We start from the raw sequence: 20540 nt of genomic DNA on the forward strand, positions 1-20540 counted from the left end.
TCAAACAGAAGTGATACAGAGTTTTGTAAATGAAACTGGTTTGGTAAAGGAACATGGCGGTTCTGAAAATAAAGAAGCTAGCAGAAAAACTGCACTGACTGCAATGGGTGACTTGTTTGGGGACACTTACACCTGCAGGCAAGAAGAAACAGAGAATTGCGAAATACAACTGTTGCAGGAGATGGCGTGCTAGGTCAAGGAGACACAACTCTCAGCAGATAGCAATCCACTCGAATGGTGGAAAAAAAATCACCCGTCGCGGGGAGATGCAGATGTTTTTTCTAAACAGAGGGTTGTGAAGATACTAAAACATTGTAAGAGTATAATATAGAGGTGTCTTATTTTGTATTGTAGGTAAAACAAAAATAACTCTAAATATCGATTTATTTATCAATCGATTTGATATTGTGGGCTCAATTATCGATTTCAGTTTTCGGGTTAACCTGACACCCCTAATTATATTTATTTATTTTATTTATATATATATATATATATATATATATATATATATATAGACACACACACACACAAATGAATTATTTTCCTGCAACTCACTGAAGCCCACCTCTCTTTCTTTCTTTCTCTCTCTCTCTCTCTCTCTCTCTCTCTCTCTATATATATATATATATACACACACACACAGTGGTTTGCAGAAGTATTCACCCCCCTGCAAAGTTTTCACATTCTGTTGGTACCTGACCGTACTCCACGATGCTTTCAAATTAGACTTTACATGCAGAATCTACACAAACTACTCCACATTGATAAAGTTAAAAAATGCATATAGAATATAAATAAGTAAGATTTACAGAGGAAAACAGACTAATCTCAGTTGCATAAGTATTCAACCCCTTTGCTACTGCAGCCCTAAATCAGCTCAGGTGCAAATTATTTGTTTGAAAGGTCAGAAAATTAGTGAAATGGTTTCAGCCTTTGTGTACTCAAAGTGGTTTAACTTGTAGATAATTTCCCTCAGGTATTTAAAGACTTTCAGGCTACAACTCACATAATGATCCAAAAACGCAACTATGAAGACCAAGGAGCCTTCGAAACAAGTCAGGGACAAAGTGGTAGAGGGGCACAGAGTAGGAGAAGGGTACAAGAACATTTCAAAAGGTGCTGATTATCCCTCTCAGCACAGTGAAGTCCATCATTAAGAAGTGAAGATGCATCATACCACCCAGACACTACCCAGATCAGGTCGCCCTCCCAAAGTGAGCAGCCGGGCAAGCAGGAAACTGGTTCAGATGTCACTCTGAAGCCAACAATGACCTTGAGAGATATGCAAAGGTCTGTGTCTGAGATGGGAATCAGTGTTCACACATCAACAATAAGCCAGTCCCTACAAAGCTGACCTGTATGGACGGGTAGCAAGAAAGTAGCCATTACTCAAAAAGCCTCATCTTAAAGCACGTGTGGAGTTTGCGAAAAAAAAAGCATGTTTTTTTTATTAACTGTTGTTTCACAATAAAAATTCTCTTGCCTCTTCAAAGTGTTGAGTGGGTTGTGTAAATCAAAGGAAAATAATAATAAAAAAAAAACAATTTAAATGCATCAAGATTTCAGGTTGTAACACAACAAACTGTGAAAACGTCCAAGTGGGGTGAATACTTACTATAGGCAATGTACATTATTTTATTTCACTTCACACATTCAAAGTTCGCTGGTGCCATGCTCCCAGAAGCTGTTTCACAACTGGCTAGCTGACTGACAAGCATTGCATAATTAATTAGGATCCTTACGTTTAACATGCAAATAACAACTGGTTTAAGACTGACATAATGTGTTAAGAATCAGCATTGAAAAAATAAAATAGACGCGTTTGCTTCTACTAGTAGCTAATGCATAAGGGTTTTTTGTGTACTCGAATATGTAATATGCTATTCGAAGTTTTTTTTTATTTATTTTTTTAATTTTTGTGCAATCGTGTATTTGACTACACTGACCCGTCCCTAATTAGGATTATTATAATTCAGTTTTAGCGTTGCTGTGACCATATGGTAACAGCCTGGTTGCAGGTTTGCTTGTGAAAAAATGAGTAGCATTTGTACACATACATTTTCAAATCTTGAATTCAGTACTTTCATTTTCCGACAAGCACACAAATGTGTGCATGTTTAATGGCTGAAGTAACATATTGAAAGGCTTTGTTTAGCCACTTTCTTTTGAGACGTGGACTCTCTTTGGTTACCATATACAGTTAGAAACATTCTGAAAATAACTATCATGAAAAAATATATAAATATATTGGGCCAGATAAAATTGCATCTGGGCCAGTAAAAACACTAGCTCAGTGGCCCAAGGGACCAGTTAACTCTAAATGTAGAGCCCTGGAATAGTTTGAAACACAGCCAAGAGGTTTACTGACTTCCAGTTTCCGAATATGATTATTAGAAGGCCATGGCTGTTTTTTTCTCAAAGCCATGAAAAATAAGCTTTAATGTTGGACTTATGGCGTCTTATGAATGACTTCCATTTTTTATTTTTTTTTACATTTTAAACCATAACAAAACATAGAATAATTGTGTGTTCAACAGGAGAAAAATATACTAAGAGGTCACAAGTCATCAAGTACGTGCGAAAACATTACAGTTTTCCTCCACCCCCCCAGATTTTTTTTGGCATTTCTACACGAATCATAAGAATGGACCTCGGAGAGACCATTTTGATGGAATTCCATCTACATATGGAGCACTTTCATCCATATATATATATATATATATATATATATATATATATATATATATATATATATATATATATATATATATATCCACTTAATTGCATATCGCATAACTGCATACTTCATTTAAATGCACATAGCAATTTCTGGGTACCAAAAATGTGCTATTTATTTACATGGTATTGCAATCTGCTCAAATGCATATAATTGCATAATTCAAACCTTACGTGCATATTACTCAGGCAACGTAAAAGCCACCTACACCTAGAGAGAGAGAGAGAGAGAGAGAGCTAGAGAAGCTACAGACCAGAGAAAGGCAGCATGACAGCAAGAGTTTTATCCATTGTGGATGGCTTGAGCATGTAAAATATTTCTCTTCAGTTGTCCATATTCTATTTTGTTCAAACAAAAGTTGTAATAATGCTTGGTTGATAAAAGTGCTAATAAAACAGTTGTTCAATGGTGCAATGTTTTGTTGAGCCATCTATGATTACAAAATATATAGCAGTGATTAAACATGATTTTTTTTTTGTTTACATATATTCAAATCTCTACCACATATAGTATGCCTGATCCTGTCGCAACTTACATAATATGAAATGAAAGTGTGTGGCCTTTCATTTGATGCAAGTTACACGCATGCAGAACAAACTATCCAGTAGTTACACATACATCAATGAAAACAGTGAAAGAGAGGGGGAAATAGTGATGAGTGTAAAGAGTTAATTGCATGAAAGACAGTCAGTTGATTCCGTACGCGTCTCTATAATTATTTCTGATAATTGCATTGGTTGAGGAGTTGACCGCGAGACTACAAACAACTTGATTTCTAACAGGAGGTATACCACAATTACTTCAGCTCAACAAGATGAAGTTTGAAAAAAAGTCAGAAGTCAAGTGCAACTGAGTTTGATGTTGATCAAAGCACAATTTACAGAATTCAAAAGAACAGGGAGAACATTCTTGATGAATGGCAGAACAGCAGCAATCCCCTTTTGTTAAATGACAATAAATGCCACATTTGTGATACATGCAAGACCTTTATGGCTGCATGCAAAATTTCACTACTATGAATATTCAAATTCCAGTAATACCAACCACTTGTAGCTATGACACGTACCCGGATTAGCAGCATTCCCTGCTGACAGAAGAGGATATCAATGTGATGAGATTTCACAGCCCAGGGAATCCAAACCATTCAAACTAACCTCAATACAGTCTACAGGACTTAAGGCAACCCGTGCCCAGTACTGCAGCATGTTAAGGCCTTAATGTTAATTACAGTTCTCATATAGACTGCCAGAGCAGTGTATGTTTTAGGAAACTGTGTCTAGTTCAGTGTACTACAGTATTATATTACAGGCACGACAAAGCTACTGTACAAGCAATAATCCTAAACCCAAGCAGTCCCATCCATTTAGTTTAAAAGTGCCCAGTTAGCCATTATTCAGAGAACTCAAAATGGAAATAATCCCTTTTTTTCTCAACCAGTCATTGCCACTAGTTTACGTACAGATGCTTCTAGTGGTTTCTACCCAATTAAGATACTATCTCCAGTCTAAAAAGTAGGCTTTGCAAGGTTGGATTTTTCTGTTGTAGTCGTCACAGGTATGATTAAACAGAACCCTTTACCTTAAATGAGCTATGTCACCTCTTGGAGAGCTATCACTTAGTCAGCACTGCGCTGCACTGCACCATACAGCAAATTAAAGTCAAATATCATTCAAGTAAAAAGTACCGTGCTTTAGCCAGCCACCATAATCCACACTGCTGCCCTGCATGCTAACCACAGAACTACTGGTTTTCAATCCTATCAATGCAAACCCCATTCCTTTCAAAACTGCGCTACCCAAACCTATTACCATACCCATGGAAAACAACCAGATACTTTCTATCCAGTGATCTAATCACAAAATCTACAAAACCGATCCAACGAACTTCCACACTGAAATATCAAGCTTTACCCTCACACCTTTAAAGCTGTCAGCCCAGCACTATAGCTCCTAAGGGTCTGGATCTGTGTTCTATGCACACGCTACATACTCACTACCTTCCACAAGAGGGCTGCTTGGAAAGGCACTACAGATCAGTGCTCCGGACACAGTGCTGCCCTCGCTCCTACTTGCACTTTCAGTGTGCATTTCTGAGCTCTGGTGTGCAGATGTGGTTTGAGTCTCAGCCCAGCGTTGGTTACCTGTGATGATGGCGGGGTCCATCCAGCTGCCCGACCCGTCCCAACTCAGGCTGTGTGAGATGCCCCCTGAGCTCGCTGGCGCCCCTGTGTGGTTGACGCTGGAGGAGGAGGAAGAGGAAGAGGAGGAGGAAGAGTTTGGCAGCCCCCCAAAGTTGATGTTGATGTTCGGTAAGAGAGCTCTCAGGCCGTCCTGCCACTCTTTCACGTTTAAACTTTCTACAGAACTGCTATTTTCTGGAGAGAGAAAGAGAGAAAGATCTCCTTCAGCATATTTACCCCAAAAAAAAAATGAACGTCCCCCGCCATAATTTCAAAGGGGAGGTTCAACCAAACTCGGTCAGAGTCCAGACAAATCAAGCAAATTCTTAACACTGGCGTTTTTCCAGGATTCGCCTGCGAGAAGCACTTGTAAGCTTTTATTCCAGTACCATAGATGATTTAACCAGACAAATCAACTGTGCCTAAAGTACCACAACACAACAGTGACAGTAAACAGGTACAGTATTGTGGCTACAATATTGTACCTTTATAAGCGCTTCTCAAACACAATATGCCTAGTGCCACAAATTTCAGTTTTTCAATCCAGTATAGATGAACCCCAAAAAACAAGGTAGTGGTGTTACTGTTCAACTTGCCTAAACTGGTGTCTGATCAAGTTTAGACTACCCCCCCCCCAAAAAAAAACAGATAACACTATTTTCCCCTATTAACACAAATGCATGCATACATTCAATGCAAATTGATTGTGTAAAGCTGTTAGACTGACACATCAATACATCTACAAGACTATAACTGTTTTGCAGCAAGATTTTTTTTTTTTTTTAATCTAAATTATTAAATTGAAGAAACATTTTGCACCAAACAATATAAGATTGAGCATGCTTCTTATTATAACTAAGAAATTGTAGTTAATGATGTTGGTTTTCCTCTAGTTTCCTTAATGTTTACACTTGTATATACATTAAACACCTTTAATAAAAAAAAATCATAATAATCCCTCTATCACTTTTGATAAATTAGAGCAAAATGAATATATTGTAGGACTGCATGTGTAAAGCATTTAAATGTATATTAAAATGACTACGACTAAATATTGAATATGAGATAAACTGACCTACACTGCATACTAACGCTAACACCCATATCTGCCCTGCATATTTTGACAAGGCACAATTCTAAAAACTTAGCCAAAATGTTTAAACTCTGAACTATTAACAACACTAGTCTAAATTAACATAAAATATAAAATGCTGTAATTAAAAATATAACAATACAATTCACCATCCTGATACTATAAATGTAATTTCATTTATCCCGTTTATTTTTCTTGGTGTCTTATTTAAAAGTAATTTACATATTACAATATCATTACCCAAGGAAGTTGACCTCTTCCTTCCATATTGCATAGAGCAACTTATCCACTTTAGGCCTCATTCTCTAAACCTTGCCAATACTGTAAATTACATACCAAAGGCCTGAAAGCTTGTAGCCTGCCTGTGGATATATTTTATTTTTAGTACATAGAAAGTCTTTTGTTACAGACTCTGCCATTAAGTAACCCACTCTTCCCTTCCAAAAAAAAAAAAAAAAAATCACAGGATAAACTTTGCTTTGTCAGCCTCAATTACCTTTGTAGGTCAGCTCAGGAATATGAACATAAGCATCAGTAGGCACATTACTTACATTAAAGCAGAGTGACTAAAAGTACTTCTGCCCTGCCATGATACATCAAATGTATGCCACCAACAATCCAACTGTGCAGACAGAAATTACTGTCGACACAGATTAAGTGTACGGCCCAGTTAAACTCTAGCCAGGGCAGCATGAATTCAATTACAGATGGAAATGAGGCATTAAATACTTCATTTTCCTTATCATCAGTATCTCATTTCCTAGCGGTATTCAGTTTGGGCAAATTACAAACGCCTCCCCATCCAAATGTTATGGTTTAGGAATCCCTTGCACAGCAAGGACTCCTGAGATCTGTTTTAAAACTATATCTAATGCTCCAGATAAGGGGTGTACCGTCGTAATTTCCAGACTGAAAAACAGCCATTTACAAAAAATAGAGGATTTGTTTTACAGCCATAGACCGCCAGAAGCTTCTACTGGTGTACTTGAGAATGACCAATTCATGTCACAACCAATAACTGTCTTTCTTATTACCGCGCTTTGAAAGACCTACAGTGGATAGAATACTGTTGCAACAATTTAAAACTATACATATTAAATCAACATAATCGTATAAAAGGAAAAGCATGTTTTCTACATGAGTACCAGCAAAATTAAAGAAGAATGCAGAAAATAATGTAGAGAATAAAAATAAAGAATACAGCGGAAAATACAGTAAATCAACAGCAAACAGCCCACCAAGTGGTCTGGCCTGCGTTATGGCTGCCCGAAAACCACATAGCATTTTGAATTGTTTCAAGCCAGTTAATACTAGTCTAAACTAGTAAACTGGACAATGCATTTGCTAAAGTTCAGGTTTGTGGGTTTTTTAATTTTACATTATTGTCATGCCTGCTAAAGGCTGTTGTTTAAATTAGGGATGGGCACCAATATTAATATTTTGAGAAGATATTGATAGATAATTTCCATATCGCGATATCGTGGAATTAAAAAAAAAAATAACATATGCTCGAGACACTTTTTATTGCTAATACTGTTAAAAATACAAAACGCAGTATAAATCAAGTTTCTTTTACATTAATACACAACAAACTACATACATACCAAATCATAGTCAGTCTCGTAGACAAACACTACAAACTGAAGTATTATTAACCACTGTATACGCTACTTGCAGCAAGTGACGTCACATTTCAGGATAGCGGTATCTCCATTTCAGGCAAATGAGCGGTTTATTTGAAATCCTGTTTTTACATCTTTTCCTTTGCTGTATTGAACAGTTAAGAAAAAAAGGATGAGTTGTAGTTCTGGCACAACTACAAAAGCATTTAAATATCACTGATGAGAAGGAAACTGCAGTGATCACTGCTGTGTCCCGTTATGCTCAGCTTCAGCATGGTACAATTCAACAGTAAGTTTTCATTCATTTCCCATACTTGGAGACAAGAAAAGTTTGGCTGAGAAAATATTCCAAGAGATAAATTCACAGTAACGAAACACACTAAAGTATATAAACATATACTTTAGAGAAACTGGATAATTTAAAAAATAGTTAGGTTTCATAGACAGCTAGTATGAAGCAATATTAGTGGAGCAACCAGATGGTAGGGCAGCTTTAGTGTATCCTAAATTTTATGACAACTAGAAAGGTGATTGCACTGTATTATGTGTCTCTTGGGCAGAAGTATTCAATTGCATTCAATGGAGAGCCAGACAGGCAATGAACAAATCTTGGGGGGCCACAGGGTGCTCATGTTGTGCGTATTTGGGGGGGGGGGGCACTTACAATGATATGATTTCTGATTGCCATTTAATAATATAAATACATTCATAATCTTAATTTAAATTGATTAAAATGTGCATCTAATTTCTTTGCTTTGTCTAAAATTGACACGCGCTTGCATCGTTTTTGTTTTATAAAAATTACTGCTCAACAAGCATGCAAGTTAAGTAATGAAAGCACATCAATCAGTAGCGGTGGCATGTGGCAGAAGTGGACCAGCGTGAACAGCAAGCATTTAAACAAACCTTAAGGAAAGATAGAAGTTACAGGAGGAGTAATTACTTGAAGAAGGTAAATAATATTAAACTGTAAAAAAAAAAAAAGTTAGGTTATGAAGTGTACTGACGCGAATGGGAATGAATGTGCATACCGAGTGTGTGACTGAAGTTTATTGATTGAGGGCAGCTTACATACAGAGTGTTGTAAACAAGGAAGGAGAAGGGTTATTACCAGATAAAGTGCAGTGATCATTTGTTCCTGTATTATGGCATGTTGCCAATAAATATCGCTTGTTAGGGGATGCAAATACCCTGTAGACAGCGGTGACCTTTCAACCGCGCGTATCTGCAACTAGCATTTGTAATGAAGGACAACTACTTACAAAAAGCTGCCTACTTCCTGAAAAAACCTTAAAAAAATTTTTAAAAAAAGTTCTGTGCAACTGGATGTCTTTGAGATCAGTGCAGTTTGCGTCACTTACAACGTCTTTGACGATCTCAGACAAGCAATCCACAGTAGAAATGACGGTGTGATTTGCCACTAGAAACGCTAGTTTCAATTCTGCCTTTCCTTTTGTCGTTAACCTCCAACATGGTTGCTACTTGGAAGCAGTTTATTTTATTCAAGGCAAAATGTAGAGTACTATTGTTAATATGTTTTGTTATTTTTGTATCTTATCTCTATAAGATGGGCAGCAGTGTGGAGTAGTGGTTAGGGCTCTGGACTCTTGACCAGAGGGTTGTGGGTTCAATCCCAGATGGGGGACACTGCTGTTGTACCCTTGAGCAAGGTACTGTACCTAGATTGCTCAAGTAAAAACCCAACTGTATAAATGGGTAATTGTATGTAAAAAAAAAAAAAGTGATATCTGTATAATGTGAAATAATGTATAATGTGATATCTTGTAACAATTGTAAGTCGCCCTGGATAAGGGCGTCTGCTAAGAAATAAATAATAATAATATGTGTGTGTGTTACTCCAATTCTGATCCGATGCATTATTAATCATGTGTCAAATCATAGCAGAGATTTCATGTTTTATACAGAAACAATCAATCACACATAGAACTACATAGATTAACATGAACATTTCAAAAATAATAATACCATTAAAATGTAATTAAATCAATACATTTCATTGGATTATTTGCGACTTTAAAATTAATTAAAACAAGTACATTTATCAGAAATAAAATTTCCAACCTGATTTTTAAAATCTTTTAATTATTATTATTATTATTATTATTATTATTATTATTATTATTATTTATTTCTTAGCAGACGCCCTTATCCAGGGCAACTTACAATTATTACAAGATATCACATTATTTTTACATACAATTACCCATTTATACAGTTGGTTTTTTACTGGAGCAATCTAGGTAAAGTACCTTGCTCAAGGGTACAGCAGCAGTGTCCCCTACCAGGGATTGAACCCACGACCCTCCAGTCAAGAGTCCAGAGCCCTAACCACTACTCCACACTGCTGCCCTTTAATGTTATATAATCAGATAGTTAAGTGTTTTTGAAAGTTGTTCCATGACCAAGGGGCAGAATAACGAAGCCTTTTCCCAAACACAGTACATATTTTTGGAATTGAAAAATGTAATATTGACTGGGATCTATGTTGGTAAATATTAGTACTAGTGGTTACCACAGCACTAAGATAAGATGGAAGTTTTCCCAGAATAACTTTATATACAAAGATATACCAGTGCTTCAGTCGGTGTGAAGAAAGTGAGGTCCACCCCATTTGCCTGTACAGCTCACAATGATGAGTTAAAGATCTAGAATTGGTTACAAATCTAAGAGCTCCATGATAGTCGAATATCCTCAGACTAGATGCAGCTGCATGCATGTAAAGAATATCTCTGTAATCAATCACTGAAAGAAAAGTGTGACATACAAGTGCTTTCTTTGCCTCAAATGAAAAACAAGATATGTCTAAAATAAAAACTTAGTTTGAGTTTTATTTTTCTTGAAAGATTATCTATATTTATCTTAAAATTGAGATTCTTGTCTATCCAAAAACCCAGGTATTTGTATACTTTTACAGATTCTATATTGTGACCTACTAATGTTGTAATCTGTATATTAGCTATATTTTGAGGCTTAGATTTAGTGAATAACACTGATTTAGTTTTTCCTGAGTTTAATACAAGTTTTAGGTTATAGAGATTATATTGAATAGTCCGACATCCGACAGGCCAGATGGAACGCTGTCCCGCGGGACGCCAACTGAAGAACGCTGCTCTAGGGAAATGGCACCTTTCCTTTCCCACAGCTTAAACTTAAAATAGGCAAAATGCTTATTCTTTCTTTCTTCTCTCTCTTCCTTCCTATTAAAACTATAATTTTATTGCCTTGCTATGTTGTCTTGGAGATAGAAAAAAGTGGGCCCCATGTAATCAATAATATTATTGGTTGATAGGAGGCTTGTAAACCTTGTATGTAATCGTCTTTTCTGATAGGCTAAGAAAAAAGGGGTGATGTCATAAGGGAAGCCTATATTAAATTCAAAAATGGTATTGTCTTGTGGATTCTTTGTAACGTGTGCTTGAGGGGAAAGAATTCCCAGAGCCTCCACTATACCATATTAAAAAACTACCTTGAACTTTGCAACTAAGACTTGGACCAATTATTTTTACTCATGAATGCACAAAAAAGAAAAGAAAGGAAGGAATCAGCCTACCTTTATTCCACATTATAGTGCAATAAAGGTCTATACTGCCACAGAGCCATCATATTTTATGCCGTCTGAACCACCTTGCCAGGTGGTTCAGAGACAACACTGAACCGTCTAAACTGCCTGTGTGAAATGCTATGCCGGTACTGACGTGCTATTATGGCCGTGGATTGAAAGTCAACACCCCACGTGACTGTATGCCGGACACAGTTGTTCAGCCAGGTACTCAAATGTTTCTCTTCCCATGCAGAAATGTTTTTTCCACTCACTATCTAAAAATCTTGGGAGTGTTTGGTTCCAAAATACATCACCGTGTTGGCATTCCATTATCCAAGTGGAGTGTTCACATGAGCATCCTTTATATATAGCAAATACCAGCATCCACCGTATCTTCACTCTCTGCTTTTTCCTGAAGAGCTGGACCTTTCTTTTAAATATATTGTATCGCCTTCTTTGCAATAAAATGTGACCTATGCTGTGCCTGAAGCTCCTGCAATTTGACACTTAACAGGTTGTTACATTGTGTTAATGGGTATTTTTTTTTTTAAACTGAAACGTCTCCGAGACGGCTCAGTAGCAGCATTTGTGTGTGAAAGGGGTATTGAAATATCAAAGGATTTTGAAATATGCTTGTTATAATATGTTTTGGTTTCATGTATGGTATAACCTTAACCCTAGTACTTATTATTATTATTTATTTCTTAGCAGACGCCCTTATCCAGGGTGACTTACAATTGTTACAAGATATCGCATTATTTTTACATACAATTACATTATTATTTTAGACATTATTTTTACATACAGTTACCCATTTATACAGTTGGGTTTTTACTGGAGCAATCTAGGTAAAGTACCTTGCTCAAGGGTACAGCAGCAGTGTCCCCCACCTGGGATTGAACCCACTACCCTCCGGTCAAGAGTTCAGAACCCTAACCACTACACCACACTACTCATCAGTTTATCATGAAGAGGCAGTCCAAATCTGTGGATCACAGAATTTGCCATATTCTGCAGCTATATCATCATATAAAATTATGACAAGTTCAGCTGATATCCCATCACACCTTTCTTCTTAAAGGCATACAGTCTCTATATATGAACCCCCAACATCTCTTACAAGCACCTGGGTACATATTTTTACTATATCACGATAGGAATACTTTATTTTTATTTTTTTGGTGCATAAGTATAGCTATTATGTACTACATATTCCCTTACAGTACAATAATACGACAACAAATGGACAATGATAATACCCGAAAATAATCTTAATATGTTTTTAATAAAGTAGCCCACGCAAATATAGTATTAGGCAGTGGATTGCGCCAATCACTGGCTTATTTTGAAAACCCTGCATTCATTGTCACTATTTTTGCTTTGAAAATAAATTGGTTATTTTTTTTTTATCAGTCATTTTTAACGTTTTAGCCTCTCGAAGTGCTTAACACAGAAAACCCGCCCCTTCAACACTCTGATTGGTTAAATGTTGTGTCAAGACATAATACAGCTGTCATGGTTCCAAGATTATTTTTTTTCACCCAGCAATGCACAAGTGATCTAGTCTGCTAGAAGCACAATCAGTCCTTATTGTTGAAGGCACAGTTGCATCTGCAAGACAGGCGGATCAGGTGAAAAGGCCTGGGGAGAACCGTTTGATATTCAATAGAAAATCGGGAGGTTAGGCAGGTATGGGTCACAGCCAGATAATATGCTTGGCCTTGGAAGCGCAAGCACCCTCACTGCCTATTAAAAATGCTTTCCTGTTATAAATTTACTGACGGTACGCATTTGTGTCCTAAAAACAATATGGAAGTCTGCATTTTTTTTTTTTTTTTTAATTGGTGTGCATGAGTACCAGTTATGTGAATCCCTGTTTATAAGCCATTATTAATTTGTGCTGGGACAAATATCCGAATATTCAAACTAATATTTTTTGACATGTATTCAGATAAAAAAAAATGAGATGTTAGTATTCGCTACCAATGACAAAAATACCTCACACTTATTTACCATTTCACTACTTTTCTTTAGAACCTCTCCTTGCATAATATTACCAACCAAATACACTTTTTGAAAACTGAAAAGTTTGTTGGTTATTATTTTCTGGAAATATTAAGCACAATTTGGGCATATCAAGTTTTTCTAGCAATCCCTTGAGATTGAGATATATATATACATATATACAGTACTGTGCAAAAGTTTTAGGCAGGTGTGAAAAAATGCTGTAAAGTAAGAATTCTTTCAAAAATAGACATGTTAATAGTTTATATTTATCAATTAACAAAATGCAAAGTGAGTGAACAGCAGAAAAATCTACATCAAATCAGTATTTGGTGTGACCACCGTTTGCCTTCAAAACAGCATCAATTCTTCTAGGTACACTTGCACACAGTTTTTGAAGGAACTCGGCAGGTAGGTTGGCCCAAACATCTTGGAGAACTAACCACAGTTCTTCTGTGGATTTAGGCAGCCTCAGTTGCTTCTCTCTCTTCATGTAATCCCAGACAGACCCGATGATGTTGAGATCAGGTGTACCCAGAAGAATTGATGCTGTTTTGAAGGCAAAGGGTGGTCACACCAAATATTGATTTGATGTAGATTTTTCTTCTGTTCACTCACTTTGCATTTTTTTAATTGATAAATATAAACTATTAACATGTCTATTTTTGAAAGCATTCTTACTTTACAGCATTTTTTCACACCTGCCTAAAACTTTTGCACAGTACTGTATGTATGTATATATATATATATGTGTGTGTATATATGTATATATATATATATATATATATATATATATATATATATATATATATTTTTTTTTTTTTATACAAATATATTGCCTACAGTAGCTCATCCCTAAACCAAGTCAATGCACAAGCAGCATCAAACCTACTACAACCTGCTCTGCTGAAGATACATCCTCCCAGTAGCAAACACAGGAATTACTGACGCGGCATGCCCTGACAAACCACTGGGATTTGATGTGTTAGTTTTTCCACCCCCCCCCCCACTGCTCTGTGCACCACTGCTGAGGCAAACAGCATAGCATGTCTATAAACAGCAGTCAACTAGCTCCCAAGGTACTTCCTGGGATTATTAATGTATTCTCCTCTCAGTAAGCTTCAAGGTGTATAGTAACCAATGGAAACCTGTGCTCTCTCAGGCAGCCTATCAATTTGCAAAGCAAGGGCAGCAACAGTCAAACCTTAGCTGTCTCAGGCAATCAGGACAGGGACTGTGTTCAGGCAGACCTTATTCACTCCCACCATCAACACCAAGCCACAAGTCTTGATGATGGCACTTGTTTTGTTTTCAATGGAAACCTGGGTAGAGCATAAGGAGGAAACCTTCTCGGGCACCAATATTATTGATTTAAAAGTTAAGGGTATGAGCCGCATACTGTTTTTGAAAGTTCTCATATAATATGATTGATAGTAACACTGATCTTGCTCATAGACAGGCATGTGACATATGTATTGTTAACTGTTTCTAAAAAAAAGTTGTGGCCACAAAATGTAGAATTTTAATTGAATGTTACTATTTATTTCTTTATTAAAAGTTGTTTAGGTCAGGACTAATCCAATGAGATGCAAGCACCACGTTCTCAGGGACATCCTGAACTAATGTGACAGATTAACCCTCAAAGACAGGTGACTGTTCTAAATGTGAAGAATCTCAAAACGCATGCTCCATTTATTCTACCTCAAAAATCCTCAGTTGTTACCTTTATATGAAAACCAGCATGGGCTCTTGCAATTTATTGAAGGTGTCCACGTAACGTAGTACCCTCAACTGCTGCTGCCACCACCACCACCACTTTCTGAACAGCAAATGGGAGAGTTTAGGTCGTGAGGGATGGGACCAGATACCAGACAGTTGGTAGTTAAACATGAGCATTGGCTGTATGCCTTATTCTGAAGCGTACACAGGCCAGAAGAAACTGAAGGAACACAGTGCAATCCATGATGCCATTTCTCTTCTAGGTTTTAAAGCTAAAATGTTTTTAGTCAATTGTCTACATTATCTCATAGTTCAGCCTTCTATGTTTAAGTTGTGATAAGGATATGAGGGGAATTATTTTGGGTCGGGTTTCTTTTGTCACTATGTTATTCTGTGAGCTAAATTATAGGCATGCACCTAATGCTATTATTCAAGAGATTTTGTTTTCATTCTGATAAACAGAAAACAAACATACATTTGGAGATGACATTTTCTACATGGGCTAGAAGGGAACACTTTAAATAAAATAAAATCATGACAAAGTAAAACCTCACTACATCATTAAATCTGCTGGTTTCCCTTTCCCCCTTGACAGAACCAGTTAGTTATATGCCACCAGCACTGAGGTTTTTGTATTCAGACTGTTGGTTTCAATCGAGCATTGCTCGTTCTAACATCTTAGTGACTCGCATGCTTTCTGTACTGAATTGACTGGCTCTAAGATCCACTAGCCATTCAGGAACCCAGCTACAAAGGGGAGAGGATACACTACCAATCGTATCCCTGTAAACAGGACAAAAATGTAAAGAACATGATAAGAGAGCCAATCATCTTGCAGATAGGTGGAGACTGTACTGAGAGAATGATGTTAACAATTGAGCTGTGCTACCACCCTGTGGTGAATCAGAAAAATTCCAACCTAAAGGTTAAACAGGAATGAAGACCCACACCCATGCATTGAGGGGAGAAAATGCTAATTGAAGGATGGGCCGTTACATTATATTCTCAAAATCAGGTTTAGTTTGTACACAAATATATTTCATGTGTGTATGTTTACTACATTCATCGATAACCTTTAGTGTATTCTACTTTATCAGAAAGCAGATCCTGTTTCCCCATCTAGGTTTAGCTTTCCTCCACCTTGAAACCTGCTTGCCGCAACAAAATAATCAAAATAAAAAATAATAATAAAAAAAAGCATTTCTTGTAGATTTTCTAGCATCTAGGTGAAACTGAATACATTACTGTTAACAATATCTGGCCTATCTGAAATGTGGATTGATGGGGTTAAGGATCATCAAGGTCTTGGTACTAACCATGTCCATCAGGGATTAAATACTGCATTGCAGGCACAACTGCATCTGCTACCATGACACTCAGTTGTGACAGTCAATGTGTGACCTTGGCTTGCCCAGTCATCAGATACAATACAACTGAAGCTTTCCAAAAACACATTCTCTCTTCATATCCTGGTCTTGCTGCCGTATGTGTCCTGATGCCAGCAGTTTCTTGTCCACAGATCACATGACCTTGTCACAATCCAATGTGTTTCGTCTTTATAACATGATACAGAAAAGGATTTTAAATGCATTCTCAAAACAGAAAAGGTTTTACATTGATTGGATTCAAATATGGTCCTATGGGATGAAATTGACCGACCACTGATCCTACAAGCTTATCTTCAACTCAGTGGACAAAATAATTTAACTCACTATAACTACTCAAAGACTCACTCTAAGCTATGCTAAAATCATATTAGCAATGGATACCTTAATCAACACCTCCCTTACATTAATCGGTAACTGGTTTGTGCATTATTAAAGTTGCTATTCATTGATTAGTCACAAAACAAACAAGCAAAGTAAATGCAGCTACCTTAATAAAAATAAACTGACCTGCTCACAAAAGCATCTAATTTAATGCAGATTCCAGATACTTGTCTGCAGTATTCCTTTCATTTGTTTTGCAACTTCACCCAGTTTACTGCTTATTCCAGTTTCACAATAATTCGGGACCTCAACCAACATTTTATTTTCTTTCAATACGTTTGCATTTGGCTATTTTAGTCAGTGCTGAGAAACTTAGACCTGAGGTACTGTGCTCAAGGAGTAGCTTTCCCGAAGTAAGCTAAATTAATTGCATATTTAATTACTGTTTAGTTTATTTCTTTCCACTCTACCTGCCTTTAATAAAACTATAAATTAGCAATACTAAACCATGACCGGTTAATTAAATTATATTATCTGACGAGGAAGAAACAAGCTCAAAGCTATTCTTCTAGCTATATACGTTCCTTAAAAGAAAATTGATAGTTTTACTTTGTAAAGGATGTTTGTTTCATAAATACGTTCTGTCTGGAGACACACCTCTTGTTAAACTTAGCAAATAACAAGAATGCAGAATTAGCAAAGTGATTGGGAAGATTAATTATGCGTTCACATTAAAAGGAGAACTATTTAAGTTACAAAATCGGGTGATACACAGCAATGAACCTGTGGAGAGCAACGAGTCAGTCAACACGTGTTATCATCAAAGTGTTTCATATTTTATCCTGGTTATTTTAATGCCAGCAAAACACTAAACTTAATTTGTGGAGTACTGTAAATAGGATTACTCTTATCACTTGACTGTTACTAAACGGTTTACAATGTTTTATTGCCAGCAATAAGACTAAACTACAGAGTTAGTGTAAATATGATTCTCACAACAGTGCTGGACATTTGTTTTCTGAACTGTTGTAATATAATTCTTAGGTTTCCCTGTTTATTTTAATGCCAGCAATGAGCCAAGTGATGTTTATAAACATTAAGACAGGTTTGAAGTGTCTTCAGGTGCTTTACTTACTATTACAGCAACAAGAGTGATTGAAAATGTTTTCTTATACAAAACAAATTATAATAAATGTGTGTTAATATTTATTAATGTGCTATTATGTTCAAATGCCATGTTTAATTATTAATAAGTTGATACAAAGTGGGAAAAACGTAATTGGTCATTTTTGAAAAACGTAATTTGCTATTCCCCAGAACGGAAAATCAGTAGCCCTATCTGAACACTCAAATCAATCAATTAGTGACTGGATTTACTAATTATACACTAAAAGGAATGATGCCAGCAAAGGTGTCGAATGCTGTTTCTGAAATTCAAATGCAACTATCAATTCTAGTACATCGACAAATACACAAGGTGATCTTAATTCGTGAGCCAGAAAATAAATAACATGGGCTGCCAGGCTATAACTAACAACTTGTTAGTGAATCTGCTGCACTAACACGTCTGAAAGCTATACATAGCACTGTGTCCTTGCCAACTTATTTAATGAGCACTTCATCAGTGTCTGCTCTAGCAGGCTGTATAAGACTCTCTCCTTTCAAATATTAGGCCCTCTACCTTTTCTAGCTGCCATTACAAATATAAAAATGGACCATTACATCTGTCATCTATAGCAGGGGTTTTCAACCGGGGGTACGCGAGCGAACTAAAATTTAAAATAAAAAAACACAGAATATATCACGTCCATACTTACACAAATGCGTGATTTCGATTGAGTGGACAGGATTTCCATTAGGGTGGGTGAAGCAGGCATCTGGCGAATGTGCCTATGGAGAGTGCTCTGTGCTGCTCATGAACTTTGCTGTTTTCAGCTTGTTATATAATTGAATACTAATTATTATTAATATTACTTAGTCATTTAGCAGATGCTTTTATCCAAAGCGATTTACAGAGACTTGGGGGTGAACCTCCTGGTAACAAGCCCCTTTCTTTAACCACTGGACCACCACGCCTCCTAATCAGGGAAGCACAATCTTTCTGCATATTTTAGAAGAACAGTATAAATGCTCCGGTAAATATAATTATACCGAATCCCTTTGGATAATTTTTATGTTGGCTTTAATTAAAAAAAAGTTTATCATTTTTAGTAGTTATTATAATTTTATCTTGAGGTAAACATTTTAAATGGCTCACATAATTAGTTTGTATAAATATTGTATTATTTATACTAACTTTGCCGAATAGAAAGCAAATACAACTGTTTCCAAAGATTACTAAATAGTTTTCTTTTAATTCTATGCATCCAAATAGTTGTAATTAAAAAAGTTAAGAATTAAGACTACTGTTTGTTATTCTGTCCTAAACCAACAGTTTGTCACCCAAACTCCTGTGACAAATTATTTATTAAATAAACTGGGAGGAAAAGAAATGTGTTAATGAGATTATTGTCCATTTTATTGCAACTGTTGTGCCATTCAGTAGAGTGAAAACTGTAAAGGGGTACTTGAGCTGAAACCTCCAGACACAAGGGGTACAGTTTCAAAAAAAGTTTAAAACCCCCTGATCTATAGTATTGAGAGTTCCTGGGATTATTTTACTCTCAAATTCCCTTCAATCAGTAATACGCATGTAGCAATGACAAACACATGAATCAGCTCTTGTGACAAGTGTGCTTTCCGCCTTTGAGTGCTTAAACAATAGTGTTATCTGAAAAATGTAACCTGTCTACCCTAGGAAGGCTAAGCTATAAAGTCTTCCCCACTGTGAAAAGAAGCTTAACTAGGCTGAATAGCAGGAGCCACAAATAGCAACACTATTCAAAAATGGAAGGTCCTTTTAATTCATCTAAATGGAACCCAATAGGATAATAATGGATTGTGTGGGGAATAACAAAGAAAAGTAAATAGTCAATTTCTGGAGCAGGGAAATTAACTAAAATAAACAGATGCCAGAAAATTGATGGCGATTTTAACACCCCTGCATAACTAAAATAAACACAAATGTTTATTTATCTTCAGCAATTAAGTTCATGGCCAAACCTTTGAGGGTGGACCTCGTTCCAGCTTTTCTTTTATTCTGGCAGTGAACAAAGCAATTTGGCCAGATGAGATTTTTTTTTTTTTTTCTTCTGTGGACTAAATTATCCAACAGCTTGTATAGGCTATTATATTACATATGAGGCAATATGTGACTTAAAAAGAACTCTGAATGACATATAAACCCCAAGATATATGTAAATAATTATATGGTAGGTAATTCCCCCTTTATAACACCGTAGTCGATCGCCATAGTTACGAGATTGCGCTATTTGTGTTCTGCCTTATAATAAGAATGAAAGTGTTAGTGGAATGTCATTATGAGCTAAAGGGAGCCATAAACATTTTGCCTTAACTGGATTTCTGTAATCATAATGCTTGCAGTGAGGGAATAAGATTTCACATATAGAGGTTGGACAAACAAACAGAAACAGCTGTCTTCCAATTCACTATGTGTAGTAGGGCAGGCAAAGCTATCTCTGATTCAACAGGTCTGCAGTGTGTTTAATATGTTTTAGAGGGGAATACAACCAGTCCTTAAGGATAAACCCTTCAAATTAATTTAGGGAAGCTAGACGTAAAAATCAGTTGTGTTCTGCTCTCTGAATGGACCATAGGGTCATCACTTTTGTTAATCAAGAACCAACAGTAAATTGCTGATCTGCCCATTGTGACCAAAATCTACTTGAAACAGCCAAGTGGATGCAGCATTCATTTTTTTTACGTCAGGGATACCACAGGCATAACAGATTCATGTAGGGTAGCCTATTGACACACATGTGCTAAATATTGCAGGTGTTTCTCTTTTTTTGTCCA

At 36.4% G+C, this 20540-nt stretch overlaps 1 protein-coding gene across 2 annotated transcripts in view; it reads right to left on the reverse strand.

Moving 5' to 3' along the window:
* The window catches only part of LOC117419396 (CCR4-NOT transcription complex subunit 4-like), a 57646-nt gene that overhangs the window by 4435 nt on the left and 32671 nt on the right, over positions 1-20540 (reverse strand). The window contains exon 12 of one of the 2 annotated variants that reach the window (XM_034032110.3): positions 4878-5111. The exons of the other annotated variant lie outside the window; for it this stretch is intronic. Coding sequence (XP_033888001.3) covers positions 4878-5111 — 234 coding nt within the window. The remainder of the gene's footprint in view (positions 1-4877; positions 5112-20540) is intronic. 2 annotated transcript variants of the gene reach the window in all.

Source organism: Acipenser ruthenus, chromosome 14, assembly GCF_902713425.1.
Source record: "Acipenser ruthenus chromosome 14, fAciRut3.2 maternal haplotype, whole genome shotgun sequence".
In the NCBI taxonomy this organism is placed as follows: Eukaryota; Metazoa; Chordata; class Actinopteri; order Acipenseriformes; family Acipenseridae; genus Acipenser; species Acipenser ruthenus.